Raw genomic sequence first — 15,312 nt, 5'->3', positions numbered from 1 at the left:
CTGATTTCTACGTGCAACTTAAAGTTATTTAAACGCTGTTTCTATCAGACTTACAAAAAGGAACAAGCACTAGGAAGGAGTCATTAAAAGCATGGTCCTGTTTAAAAGTGGGAATTACTTGCACTAAGCCAGCGTTTCCCAAACTCGGTTCTCGTTTTGTTTTTTTCCCTAACACTACACAGCTGATTCAAATTATCAAAACTTGATGATTAGTTGATTATTTGAATCAGCTGTGTCCTGAGGACCGAGTTTGGGAAACCCTGCACTAAGCACTGGGTATTGTTCTCTGTGGAAGTACTCACAGGCTTGGAAACCCGTGTGGCTATCATTAAAGGCCCAGGAAATCAAAGTGGAAAGTTATCTCAGTCGATTTATTTACCAGAAGGCTGATGTTCAGTGGTGGTCGGTGCCATTTAAGATGAGGGAGGACGATTTTTGTATTTTTATGAGCATGTACTTATTTATATTAGCTACAGCATACTGGATAACTGTCATTCATATTCCATTCAGCCAGCTCAATGTAACATCGATTGGTATAGGCTACTACATGATACTAAAATTTTCCCTGTACCCATCATAAGGTTGCTACAAGCTAGGAGGTTGAGGGAAAAGTTTGAGTAATCAAGGTAATCAGAAGGTGACACATTCAATACCACCTTGCACACTATTTGCTGCGTCTAGCTGATCTAGGGTGTGTAATCATTAGTCGGAAAGTTGCAAACAAAGGTTTCTATTGGACAAATTCAGTTATCTTTTCACAGTTTTTTTCCCGTTTTCTTCCATTTAAGAAATGTTTTTCAAAAGACTTCGGCAGAATGAATACACCCCTGATCACCCGCAAACACAGTTCACTTTCATAGAAACCTTTCCAAACCAAACCTTCATACCACATCCAAACAGCATCATCACTTTGATCTTTATATAATCCCTTCTCGCATCTACTTGGTCTCATCTCACCTTTTCCCTTTGCTTGTGGACTTCAGTGCACAACACAAAAGCTGTCTGTGACCAGGCAAACAAACCTTTCCAAACCTTCATACCATAACCGCTAACTGCTACACACAGCCTACATCGTTGTCAGCATATTAGGTAACATCGGTCAACATACTAGAACTAACGTGTTCGTAAACCCACTACAATCATGTAGTACAGTGTAAAGCAAGCAGTTTAGCAGTTCACCAGCAGGCCCTGGTGGCAAATTAATAAAATCAAATGCTTACCATGACTTGGAAGAGTTCAAGTGTTGGGTAGCCATAGCCAGCTAGCTAACATCGCATCCCTCTCTGTTTGAGCTGGGTGTTTGAGTAGGCTAAACTTGCTAGCTGCATTAATTAGCCAAGTAAGTAAAATTGAAAGTGAAAAAACACAAAATAGTTCTCGCTCTCGCTTCTCCGTTATTTTTGAAGACATTTGTTCATTCAAAACTGTTCTGCTATTGTCTTTCTTTCTCTTTGAGTCAACTACCCACCACATGTTATGCACTCCACATTTCAAGGGAAGGCTCTTGGGTGGCAAGGGAGGCAGACCTGACACTTATGTTGTGGGGAAACAACTACTAGTTATCTCCCTCACTGATCAGCTCAAATTCATATTGTTCACACTCGTTCTAACATGGACGAGGGCAGAGAAAGGTGGAGGGCGCCTGCCGTGCGTGCTGGTGTAAGAAACGTGTCCACAATCCACCTCCCAGTCAGTAGCCCACTACTCCTCCCCTCTACACAGGAGCGTCCCCCATCTATCCTGGACAAGCAGTATCACTAAACATGACTATTGACACCAAAAGTGTGCTGAGTTAGGAGAACAGAGATGAACTGCTTTTGCAAAGCCAGCTAGCTGTAGCTTTGGCAAAGCAAGCTAGCTGTAGCTTGTGCTTTCAGTACTAGATTCATTATTTGATCCTTTGATTGGGTGGACAACATGTCAGTTCATGTTGCAAGAGCTCTGATAGGTTGGAGGACGTCCTCCGGCTGTTGTCATAATTACTGTGTGAGTCTATGGAAGTGGGTGAGAACCATGAGCCTCCTAGGTTTTGTAGTCAATGCACCCAGAGGACGGAAACTAGCTGTCCTCAAGCTATACCATGGTGCTACCCCAGAGAGTGCTATGGAGGCTACTGTAGACCTTCATTGCGAAACAGATTGTTTTAGTCAATTATTTGGTGACGTGGATATATTTAGTATAGTTCTATCTAAAAAGGATAACTTTTTTCATGTTTCACAATTTTTTTTTTCATGAAATTTACGGAGCAGGATGGTCCTCCCCTTCCTCCTCTGATGAGCCTCCACTGGCTGATGTATTTGGTGTGGTGAACTACACTATGAAGCTTTGTGAGGAAGCTCGGACTTTGGATAAAGGTCGCCTCTCCATGACAAATACAGTTTTGATTAGGGATTAAATCAATTATGCTTTAGGAGGTCATAGACTAGTGTGATGACATGTAGATAGGCTTAGTGTGTAGTGTTATAAATGACAGTGACGGCGCATTCAAGGACGTGTTGAGCTGTGCTTGTGTCAATGGTTACACTGGGAACTCTTTAACTAACTTCCCCATGCCCAATTCCAAACCCACCCCTAGCCCTACCCCCTAGGCACTTGTACAAATCTGAAAGGATTGCATAGATGTAAATGATATGGAAGCTCAATGCACTTAAGGAAGCCCAAGGCCTATCAGAAGGCATTGTGAAGCTATTACTATGTATATATATATATATATATATCAATTTATTTTCTGGTCCATGCCTAGATATATAGGTTGATTTGAAATTTGGCAACAATCTTTCCCACCTTGTATTCATCATCACAAAACGTTAGTAGAAGAGCTGACTGTCTCAGTGAATCTCCTCCAGTCTTGCCAGTGAGGAAAGGAAGAAAGTGAGAAAGGAAGAGAAGAGAGGAGGGGATAGAGAGAAGAGAGGAAGAGAGCACTTGCTGGTGATTTCATGCACCGAAGCTCTTTCATCCTCTGTGTGGCAAGCGGGTGGACACTCCCCCGGCCACATGAAGCAATAGGAAATAATTAGAGCGCGGCTCTGTGGCGATAGTGATCGGCAGACCCGGCCCGGGGGCCCAGGCGGCACACAGGTCCATGTTACCCAGCTAGGGAGGCAGGAAACTGAGTAGGAGAAGGGCCCTGGCTCTGGAAATACCATCCGCTATACCAGTAGTGTCCCTATAAACCAGGTTAACCAAGCCCATGTTTCAGCTAATTCGCTCTACATTCTGAGTCAGCCTGCAATGGGTTTGAGTCACAGGCCTTAGTATCTACTTACGCATGTGACCTACCCTCAGTCCCTCAGTAACACCTACCAGAATTCAGCCTATTCTGTTGACCCATACATGTTGCAGTGAGAGAGAGGATATCACAAGACGTTGACAAGATAATGATAATGTCAATATAGCATTTGATTAAAACCCTGTTTTAAGTGAGTGCTTAAGTGAAATGTGTGTATTGTTCGCTAACACTCACCCTGAAGCGTTCCTCCCAGGAGGTCTGCAGTAGTTGGATCATCTCCAGAGGACTTCCCAGCTCTGTGATGGCTGTCACCGTGTCCTGGATGTCATTGCTGTCTTGGTAGCAGTAGCCGTACAACTGGAGAGGACACCGAGAAACACTGGTTCTTCATCTATACACACACGATATATACACTGAGCGTACAAAACATTAGGAACACCTTTTTAATATTGAGTTGCACGCCCTTTTGTCTTCAGAACAGCCTCAGTTAGTCAGGTCATGGACTGGTCACCTCTACAAGGTGTCAAAAGCATTCCACAGGGATGCTGGCCCATGTTGACTCCAATGCTTTCCACAGTTGTGTCAAGTTGGCTGGATGTCCTTTGGGTGGTGGACCAGTCTTGATACACACGGGGAAACTGTTGAGCGTGAAGAACCCAGCAGCGTTGCCGTTCTTGATACACTCAAACCGGTGCGCGTGGCACCTACTACCGTACCCCATTCAAAAGCACTTAAATATTTTGTCTTGCCCATTCACCCTCTGAATGGCACACATACACAATCCATGTCTCAAGGCTTAAAAATCCTTTAACCTGTTTCCTCCCCTTCATCTACACTGATTGAAGTGGATTCAACAAGTGACTTCAATACGGCATCATAGCTTTCGCCAGATCAGTCTATGTTATCATGAAAAGAGAAGGTGTTCCTAATGTTTTGTACACTCCGTGTAAACCTGAGCCATCAGTGACAAACAATCTCATTCGGAAGATTGAATTACTGTATGTCGGTTGCATGCATTCTGATGTTTTTAAAATGAAAACGCAATGAGACATGCGAGAGCTTTGGCACTCATTAATGTTTCTTTTGGTCGATTGAAGTAGTTTACTCTCCTCTTTCTTGCTATGGTAAGCGCCTCCTAGAGATGCCGGCCCTTTGCTTGCATAAACATTTGTGTAAGATAATTTGTGCCAGAAGAACTGGTTAAAATAAGTGGGCATGAAATTCAATCTAAAAGCATAACAACCAATACGGCTGTCAACCATATCATCGGGGAAAACACTGACTATGCAAAACAGAGAAGGTGGCATTGCATGTTGTTTATTGGTTAATAAAAGGCTTTTACAAGTGAATGATGTGAGAATGTAGCATTGTCTGAGAGTAAAGTAGTTTAGGCTTCATACTCTCTGAGGGTGACTACTGCGTGTTAGCAGTTTGGGTGTGCCTGTGAAGAGCGATGCAGAGACATTTTATAGCGGTGCTGTGTGATGGGAAATGTGAGGTGCCCAGTGGGAGGAGAGGAGGGGCCTGTGGGCAAGGCTGGCAGAGTGGCCCCTCACCCCACCACTGGGTGCAGCATGACAAACACATGAAGAAGACTGCACTTAAATCAGCCCCTTTTCCTTGTGCAGAGAGAAAAGCATGTATGAATTGAGTTCAGTTGAGGTTAAGTTTTCGAGTGTTGTAGTCTCTTTATTTCTCTCTGTAAAAAAAAATATGTTCTGTTGAGTATGTGAATCTAAAGTGCATTTCTGCAGCAAAAGAAGAATGGTGTTTATTTTTTATACTGCCATCAACGCAGGACTAACACCTTTTTCTTTGGAGTGAGTCTGTGTGTGAGTGAGTGTGTTTGTGTGTGAGTGTGTGTGAGTGAGTGAGTGAGTGAGTGTGTGTGAGTGTGTGTGAGTGTGTGTGTGTGTGTGAGTGTGCGTGCGTGCGTGCGTGTGAGATTGCCCATGGCAATGCCAGAGAAGCTTTCCCAGGGGTTGGAGTGTACGGAAAGTTTTGTTATCTGAGATTGAATTCACAGTAATGACTATTATCAGCACACGCCATCTCCAGGATGTGTGTACTGTATGCACCACGTCTGCAGCCAGTGCTGGAGTTGTTGGTATTGTGTGCAGCGGAGGCATTCTTGTGCGAACACGACGGCATCAGGGCAGTGTTTTCCCTCCATGTCAGACTAGACTCATTGGCAGCTAAGGCTGCCCAGAGTGAGATAGCAGCTGTACGCATGCTGGGGCAGTGTTTGTGTTTGCTTTGAATCTGGTGCCATTTTGTCTGACTGAGGTTCAGAGGTCACTCACCTCGGTCGTTTGATTATGTCTTTTTACTGAGAAAGGCATGACCTCATTGAAGCGTTTCAGAGAAATATCAAATCTGTGCAAATGTATTTATATATTTCTGCAATGGGATTCTGAACGGTTCGGTTGTGAGTGCTGTTCTGAGTTCAGAATCTATTCTGCTATTGTGAGTTCAGGTCTTGATGTGTCTCTGTTTCCTCTGTACATAGAGGTTTATCTAAGTTGCATCTTTGGATGGGTGTATATAGAGCATGAGAGAGCGTGGCCTTAGTGAAAAGGCTGAGAAAATCTGAGGTGAGGTAAGTGTGAAAAGGCAGGCACGTTAGGAGCCAAGCCTATTAGGCCAACCTCCTGGCAGTTCACCACTTTCCCGGCCAGAGGCAGGAGTGAGTCAGCATGCCATAGCACAGCATGGCCTCACCGGGAACAGAGAGGGGGGCCAAGGGCCAGGGCCACAAACACACACCAGCCCTGGGACCAGTCACACTCACACAGGCCAAACCCCCACTGGCCAGTTGGCTGTACACACAAGAAGTGAGTTGAAGGAAGGTTGGAAGGTCTCTCTGTTCTTACTAAACTAAATGTAGGGTAGCAGGAACGGGAACGTGCATTTCAACTGAGACCGGTTAATAATGCTGAGAGTTGAAGATGGACAAAGATAATTAATCCATGCAGGTTCTGCTTGAGGTGAGGCCGGGTAACCAGCGTAGTGGTCAGAGTGAGACGGGTCTAGCAGCCAAGAGGGGGGGTGCTGCTGCTGGAACGGTTGCCCTGCTCGAGTAGCAGATGAAATAGTCGAGAACATATGCTATGCGCGTCATAATATGACAACGCACCGGTGCTCCACAAAAGCATTTCTGTGTGGGACATTATTAATGTGTAAATAAACGCCGGGTTCGGCAGGGCAGTTAACCCAGTCACCACACGCTCTTAAAGAAGGCCTCCTGGCCCCCGATCAAACCGGTCCCGGGGCGGACATGTTTGTCCAGAGATGAAATCCCCAGCATCTGCCAGAGCCCAGAGCACACTGCTGCTCTTCTGTTGGACAGGGTCACTGCAGGACTGAGTGTCAGTCAAACAAGAACACCTCTATCATACCAACCGGATTCTCTCTGGATCTCTGCTACGGACTGGGTGGGGACTTACTGTAAAGCCAGTACAAAAAGTTGAGCTTTTCATTTCAATCACAAATCAGGTAATAAGTAACATACTTTGAACTATTATTCATGAAATTGTGTGAAATGCATGTTTGAAGTGTATCCATGTGCAGCGTAGGGGTTTAACTCGCGTGCGTGCGTGTGTGCGTGTGTGTGTGCGTGTGTGCGTGTGTGCGTGTGTGCGTGCGTGCGTGTGTGTTTATCCTTGTGGGGACCAGAAGTACTCACGAAGATAGTAAAACAAGGGGACATTTTGCCGTTCCCCAAAAGGAAAAAGGATATTTTCGGCATAGGGGTTAGGTTTACAGTTACAATTAAGGTTAGGGTTAAAATTAGGGTTTTGTTTAGGGATTTAGGGTTGAGGTTAGGGTTCATGTTAGGGTTAGGTTAAGGGGTTAGGTTTAAGGAAAATAGGATTTTGAATTGGAATCAATTGTTTAGTCCCCACAAGGAGTGTTAGAATTAGAATAAGAGTTTGGTAGCAGCAGTTTGTGTGTGTGTGTGTGTGTGTGTGTGTGTGTGTGTGTGTGTGTGTGTGTGTGTGTGTGTGTGTGTGTGTGTGTGTGTGTGTGTGTGTGTGTGTGTGTGTGTGTGTGTGTGTGTGTGTGTGTGTGTGTGTGTGTGTGTATCGAATGACATTAATGGTTGGATTTGGTATGCCTTGTTTTAATCAGAGACTTGGACCAAGTGCAACTGGCAGAAAACCCTCTGTCATTTTCCTTTTCCATGTGAATTGATCCTAGTACATTAGATGGACTTGATACTCATAATGCATTAAATAGAGGAGGGTGAAATTGTTAAAACCGTAAGTTTGGGTGCATAAAGGGGTTTAAACGTTTTGAGTTTCGATGATTACACACTCCGTTTATTACATCTTTCCCCTTATATAATTTGCATGACTTCATAGGGTTGAAAACAAAGTCTGGAAGTGAGCGTTCTGGAAGACAATATGTATGACTGCTAACTTAGTACTTTTTGGATGACTGTAAAATCTACCAAATTTTTTTTATTTTTTTTTGCTGAATTTGGTGCCTTACATCCTCAACGAAATAGGGAAGGAAGCATATGGAAAAAGAAAAAAGTTTGTTGAGTAAGAACTCTCATCGACTTGTTTTCTCCAACCGCTCAGTAAAAACTAAACAACATTTAAAAAACGGTGTCGTAGGAGAGGGCTGCACACAAGGTGTTTTGTAGAAAGAATTTACTCCCAATACTCTGGAGTGATATTCACCTTCTTATTTCCTCCTTAAACACATCACAGGGTTTGTCAAATCAATACCTGACCTTCAGACTACCAGCATGTTCTCAGAGTGAAAAAAAAGGGGAGAAGTTACAGAGCTTCAACTAATGCAAATGATGTGGGAGACTCGCTGGCCATATCAAATAATGTTTCACACCAATGTTACTTCATCCGATCAAATTATTGTTCACATTTCTCTTTTAAAACTGGGGGAACTTTTTTTTATGTTCTATGAGCACATGCACAACAGCCCATATTCAACTTCAAAACTGTACATTCCTTGACTTTCTTTATCTGTTACTTAAGAAGTGATGACGTGCATGTATTGTATATTCTCGGAAGGTTTCCGAGCAAGAAGACAAGCAGAAATGTCCTATGTTTATGTGGTGACGGTCTGGGGTTCTGGGGGTCATGAGGGCACCCTGCTCTCCATGTAGAGTGTGGGGGCTGCAGGGCTGCTGAGCCCCAACATACCCTAGGGGTTGATCAGAAACAGGGCTGAGGGCTTAGCGAGGCAGGGCAGGCCCAGGACAACAGTTCTCTGGCGTTCTCTTTTCCCATGGAAGACGGAGGTTAAAGTGTTAACCCCGGGCTTAATTGCAACTCTGTCTCCAGTCCACTCATCCTCAAACTGACCCCAAGGCCCACAGACACCCAGCTTTCACATTAACACAACCTGGTTACTGATTCCCCAACTAACGGAGGAGATCTACTGAGCAGGCCCTGGGGGAGAGAGGGAGAGGCTGACAGGCTTGTGTAAACATAATCCAGCTACACAGCCAGAAACCCTGCAGCAGCCCAGAGGTCCCACCACTCTCAGATCATTTGTATCCACCACGTATACTTTCGCTGACAGGTAGCCCTTACATTCATGTCATTAAGTAGACACTCATATCCAAGGGGAATGCATACATTTTCATCGTTTTTATTTCTATTTTCTTCCATACTGGTCCACCATGGGGACTTGAACCCACAACTGTGGTGTTGCAAGCGCCATGCTCTACCAACTGAGCCACACGGGCCCTCCTCCCCTCCTTCCCTCCGTCCCGCACACCCCTCAGCAGGCAAGCAGCCCCCTCTTGTTATCTCCCTCACTGATCAGCTCAAATTCATATTGTTCACACTCGTTCTGACATGGACGAGGGCATAGAAAGGTGGAGGGCGCCTGCCGTGCGTGCTGGTGTAAGAAACATGTGTCCACAATCCACCTCCCAGTCAGTCGCCCGCTACTCCTCCCCTCTTCACAGGAGCGTCCCCCATCTATCCTGGACAAGCAGTATCAGTCAACATGACTATTGACACCAAAAGTGTGCTGAGTTAGGAGAACAGAGATGAACTGCTTTGGTTTCTACCTCTGATCCCACTCTCTCCAGTGAGAGAGCATTGAGCCTCTGTCTCCTCCTCTCATACTGAGGACTGACCAGAGGCAGACACTAACCAGACAGTGTGCTGTAGACTGTTTTGCTCAGACAGAGCCAGACTTCATTACTCTAACAGGATATATTGGATCAGCAGAGCTGGACATTAAATACTCTTTGGGATACTAAACATACAAAAACGTTTACTTGCAATCAACCAGTTGTTTAGTTTGCACAATTTTTTTTTGTAAATGATGCATTGATGTCAATGGGAGATTTACGTGAAAAATATTGTTATACATACAGATCTCAAGTTATGATTCTAGTAAGTCAAATGAATATCAACCTAAGCCAGCTAAAATAAACATTTGTTTTAGTAATGGAGATATTGCTCTAATTCAGTCTTAAAGTTAATACATGATTTATTCCAGTGATTTATTCTTTCTACGGCTAGTGGAGCATGCCAGTTAACTTTACCCTAGAAGTCATTCAGGCATTTTTCCTGGTGCACAAAAAAAGTGCATGTATTAGCCTTAAGGCCAGTGTGCTCATGTTCATAGAGGAATGAAAGGGAAATCATATTTTCCCTATGATTAGAGAGAGAAATTCCATACCATTTCCAGTTTATGTTGACATTTTCTAAAGCAATTCCTGTAATCCCTCAATGTAGCTTCCATGCCAGAAAATGAATTTTGTTATTTATGTTTATCCTGAAATAAATCATCTTGGTATTATTCGCTTATGACAACGATGATAGAGTGGGATAGCCAAAGTGCACTTTCCAGTCACACAAATGCTAGCATGTACGTGTGTGTACGCCTGTGTGTGTGTGTGTGTGTGTGTGTGTGTGTGTGTGTGTGTGCGTGTGTGTGTGTGTGTGTGTGTGTGTGTGTGTGTGTGTGTGTGTGTGTGTGTGTGTGTGTGTGTGTGTGTGTGTGTACGTGTGTGTGTACGTGTGTGTGTGTGTGTGTGTGTGTGTGTGTGTGTGTGTGTGTGTGTGTGTGTGTGTGTGTGTGTGTGTGTGTGTGTGTGTGTGTGTGTGTGTGTGTGTGTGTGTGTGTGTGTGTGTGTGTATTACACTGTGATAGCCAGAAAAGTCTGAGTGGACACACAAACCAAGACTCCACTTTGTACTACTTTTAAATGTACACAAATAAACACTCCTGTATTACAGTCAATGTTAATGTAAGTCTGTACCTATCACAACACGGACTAGTAAGTGTGCGATGAGAGATGGGCAGCTACTATATTGGGCTCTACCCCCCCCCCCCCCCCTGACTCCGCAACGGAACCTCTATAACGAAAATAACTTCCTATTGATGAATAAACCAAGTAAAACATTAAAAACAGTCCAGATGTATCGACATGCTGTGGTGACATGTCGTCCCCCTGTTCGCTGCGGTTGTCAAAAGATGGTTATAGCTTGGCCATCCAGTTTTGAGGAGAGTTTTGATATGAGTTAATACTGTGAAATATCTCAATTATTGAATGTAAGTCAATTGAAAGACACCCAGTTAGTTATAAGTCAAAGATTGAAATAAGTTACAAAAAAAGTGGCAAAGGCCTAACTCCCCATAGCCTTACTAATGAGGCCTAACTCCCCATAGCCTTACTAATGAGGCCTAACTCCCCATAGCCTTACTAATGAGGCCTAACTCCCCATAGCCTTACTAATGAGGCCTAACTCCCCATAGCCTTACTAATGAGGCCTAACTCCCCATAGCCTTACTAATGAGGCCTAACTCCCCATAGCCGTACTAATGAGGCCTAACTCCCCATAGCCTTACTAATGAGGCCTAACTCCCCATAGCCTTACTAATGAGGCCTAACTCCCCATAGCCTTACTAATGAAGACTAACTCCCCATAGCCTTACTAATGAAGACTAACTCCCCATAGCCTTACTAATGAGGCCTAACTCCCCATAGCCTTACTAATGAGGCCTAACTCCCCATAGCCTTACTAATGAGGCCTAACTCCCCATAGCCTTACTAATGTCTAAAAATGTCAAGAAAAAAAAGAATGTTTTACCTACATTGGTTTTATATGTTAATTTTGTATTTTAATTCAAGGTTAACGTGGGTTTAACATTGTTTCACAATAATATGTGCTTTACAATAATACACATTTTATAATAAGGATGTGATATTGTTTTATTGTTTGCTATATAAATCTCGATAAGAATGTACACTCCCTCTAAAGCTTCATACAGGGTAAATAACTGGGGCAGATATTCACCTATATCCTAGGCTAGGGTATCATTCTTAAAATGTTTCTACATTCACCATGCAAACAAAAAGAACAAGTCTGATAGAAGTGACTCAAAATAGGTATGACACATTTAGTTTAAATAGATCATCTCCAGTTTGACTGTGCTAACAAAATACTTATGTATAGCAATTCTGATCAAAAGATCACAAACTTATAATTCTTTTAGGGAGCATAATTGATTACATTGTATTGTATTTTAATAAATGTTCTGTATAGACTATTTGGCTACTGTCTTGGTTCTGTTGTACCATCCTATAAAACAGTATGTCTATCTTGAAAACGTGACACTTTTTACTTGGTTAAAGTGCAACTATTGTTTTACCTTAAATTAGCCGACCTACTTTTTTATTAAGTTATAATAACTAGCCTACACTTGAATTCAAAAACAAAACGGCACGTTTTCCACTGGTTTGATGACTACTTATCTATCTATCCAGCATCAGTTGCGATCAAAGAATGAAATGTCGTTTGGATTGCTGTTGTTTGAATATTGTAATTGGGCCTCATGCGGTACACATTATTACAGTAAAGCACTATATGCTGTAGCCTATAAATGCCAATGTAACCAGTACCTCAAGGCCATATATTTTCTCAAACAGTAGCCTAACATGTGAAACATTAGAAGAACATTCTTCAAATATTGGCCCTATATCGGACAATGTGAGATGCTTTGAGTATAGGCGTGCAACTGTTCTTGTGCATACATCTAGGGATACGTGTGCAGGCATTACTATTTGTAGACCTACATTGTAGGCCTATGTGGATTATACATGCTTTATTAGTGTGGATATTGATAAGGCTATTTGGCCTAGGCTACTTATCTCCGTCTGAATTGTAAAATCGTCCTTTACGCATTGCATGCACTTATATTGGTGATGTTATAGACAAGCTGCTTAAAGACGCGCTGTTAATATAACGTAATAAAAAGGCCTTCTTACTTTATTTTACACAAGTGTATTATGATTTACCCGCGTATCGGTAGGCTACGCCACAGATCTGGTGTAAATGCAAATAAAATACTAGGTAATATGCGGCAAAGCCTCAGGCGTCTCACCACTCACCGGCTTGTGTACCATGCAGATCCAGCAAACCGCTGAACGGCTTAAAATCGACAGGGTAACAATGAAGCGATGGCGCTCATTCAACTCTAAACTATTAATCAGCCACTAAACGGACAACACATCCTCCAAATAGCACTATTAATAATAGGCCAACCGTGCACTTATTTCATGTTGCCTATTTTGTTTTCACTGCACTCTGGACTGATTTCTCAAGTAAACTCGTGGAAGTGGAATACACACCAATTTCCAAAGTGTTCAACCCATGTGTCACTTTTGACACGCCGAGAGGCTTAATGTAACCTTTCACACCTATGGTTATTCAGTCATTAGGGAAAGAATGATTCATGGTTTGGCTGTTGGTATAAGACAAAATGGCAATGAACTAACTTCGATACTGCGTAAAGAGCACAAATGGGGTTAAATTTGAAGTCAAACTTAAATGATTTATAGCGCCACTGCTACAAGTTATAACGAAATTAATGGATTTCAGATAAAATCCTTTAGGCAATAGGCAACAAAAACAAAGATATACTACATCTTAAATAGGTCTGTGTGTGATACTAGGCCTATAGCTAAATAAATAATTGTGCAACAGAAATGGCTAAAAGACACCGATCAGTAAGGTATGAATAGCCTAGATATAGATTACCTTCAGAATGTTGGGGTGCTGTAGCCTTTCCATAAGCGTCATTTCTTTCACTATTTTGAAGGACGCCAGTCTGTAGCAGTCTCCAGGTGAACCATATTTCTTTACGCAATTTTCCATATCGTGTCCCCCGAAATCCACCGATTTCAGAGCCACGGACAAGCTGTTGTTGAGAGACGCCTTGTAGACAGCCTTTGTGTAGCCTGAGCCGAGGTACTGAACATTGGTCACGTTGTCTATGCTATTGCAGCCAAGCATCGGAGTACCGTTAACGCTGCTCAAAGTCATAGTGAAATCTTTCCGTGATGCTGTGTGCATGTATATGGAAGGTGAAAGTCGATTTTGAAAATGCGTTTGTCGGTTTTCGGTTCGCTCAATTACTTTGATAGGGTCCCAATTGTCCCCTGGCTCTGAATCCATGAGCCTCCGTCTCTCCAGCTGGCGGACTGGGTCTCCGGTGCCAGACCCATGTGCTTGGCGCTGACGGTACCGCACAACCTCATTGAATCTTTCTCGTATCTGCAGCAGAAGGTCCTGATGATGCCTGCTTCCTACGGCAGGTTTACTATTGGACTCGGCCACAGCTTCAGTGACTGACTCGCCGACTTGAAGCTGCGAATCGCCTGTAACCTGCTGCTGTTTTTCGTGGTAGTACCGATGTACTCTATGGTCGTGGTTCTGATGGTGCTCAAACCCTGGTATATACAGCAAATTCATCAGTGTACCAAGGAAGAAGGCAAGACAGAAGCCTGCCGCAACCACTATCCTTCTGCGCTTCATTGTGATCAGTTTTATTAATACCATTAAAATATGTCTGTTTTCGCCTCCAGCCCCCGCCTAGCAGTGTACCACCTCTGTAGCCTTGCCCGGAGTCCACGGTTCTATCGTGCGCGTCAGAACTTAATGGTATACTGATGCCTCGAACGATGCCGAATGCGCTATGATCACGTCTTCATCTTGATTATGATTTATGCAGCCAAGCAGGTTGAAGATCCTCCCCATATAAGGTTGATCATGGTGATACACTTGCCTTCACAGAGTGCAAAGCCCACCACTTATGTAGCCTATGCGCGCATCAGGCAGGGGTCCTCTCTCGTAGCCCCCTGAGCGACTGAACAACCGTGACGCCACTGTGATTGACAGCATACGTATATCATGCAGCTGTGAGCACTGTAGTTCTCCAGGCAGTGCGTTTTCATTAGGGTACGTCTTACATAGACAATTTTACAACCACACTACCCATGGTGCAATGTGAAAAATCCATACACTGGACACTGAGTTGCAACAAACCAGCAGCTGTGGGGCGGTGTTTGAGGGTTCTTCGAAATGCCTTTTCGAGTAATGGCACGCGCAAAAGCTGACCACTGAAGCGAGTGATGAAAGCGCATTAGTTGATTGATGGACAGTAATAATAATATCTAGTATTACTCTTGATGGATGAATCTTATTTTTAATCACAATTTTGAATGGCTAGGCTTATATGTGTTTTAAATATAGACTTAATTTAATGGTTTGCGAAATCCTTTCGAATAGGGGCCTACGCCTCAGCAAAAGAAAAAGGGATGCCTAGTCAGTTGTACAACTGAAAGCATTGAACTGAAATGTGTCTTCCGCATTTGACCTAAACCCTCAATCAGAGCGGTGCAGAGGGTTGTCTTAATCGACATTCACGTCATCGGCGCCCGGGGAACAGTGGGTTAACTGCCTTGCTCGGGGGAAAACGCCAGGTTTTTACATTGTAAACTCCGGGATTCGATCCAGCAAACTTTCGGTTACTGGACCAACGCTCCTACCTGCCAGACTGACTACCTGGTCACTCCTTAATATAAGGCAATTGGTTATGTCATCCATATTATAAATTGGTACTTATCTCGTAGATGTTATTCTGATGGTCTATTGTTACACAACATGACAAGTAGGCAAGTTTAAATGTTTTCAATTAATAATGAGCATTGCCTTTAGAAGAGACAACAAACATTTTGAGCACAATGCTTTTCAGCAAGTATTGCATTTAGCTAACACTTTTTGGATTGCTTTAAATCTACAACC

General features: G+C 43.3%; 1 protein-coding gene across 1 annotated transcript in view; it reads right to left on the bottom strand.

Annotated features, from left to right (window-relative positions):
• The window catches only part of LOC109899081 (extracellular tyrosine-protein kinase PKDCC), a 38,775-nt gene extending 24,435 nt beyond the window's left edge, over nt 1-14,340 (bottom strand). The window contains exons 1-2 of the mRNA XM_020494131.2: nt 13,267-14,340; nt 3,467-3,589 (exon numbers count right to left, since the gene is read on the bottom strand). Coding sequence (XP_020349720.1) covers nt 3,467-3,589; nt 13,267-14,067 — 924 coding nt within the window. The 5' untranslated portion in view covers nt 14,068-14,340. The remainder of the gene's footprint in view (nt 1-3,466; nt 3,590-13,266) is intronic.
• Nucleotides 14,341-15,312: the final 972 nt, after the last annotated feature.

Source organism: Oncorhynchus kisutch, linkage group LG11 (genome assembly GCF_002021735.2).
Source record: "Oncorhynchus kisutch isolate 150728-3 linkage group LG11, Okis_V2, whole genome shotgun sequence".
NCBI classification, from domain to species: domain Eukaryota; kingdom Metazoa; phylum Chordata; class Actinopteri; order Salmoniformes; family Salmonidae; genus Oncorhynchus; species Oncorhynchus kisutch.
The sequence above is the reverse complement of the archived record's forward strand: the minus strand, read 5'-3'. Positions and strand labels throughout refer to the sequence as shown.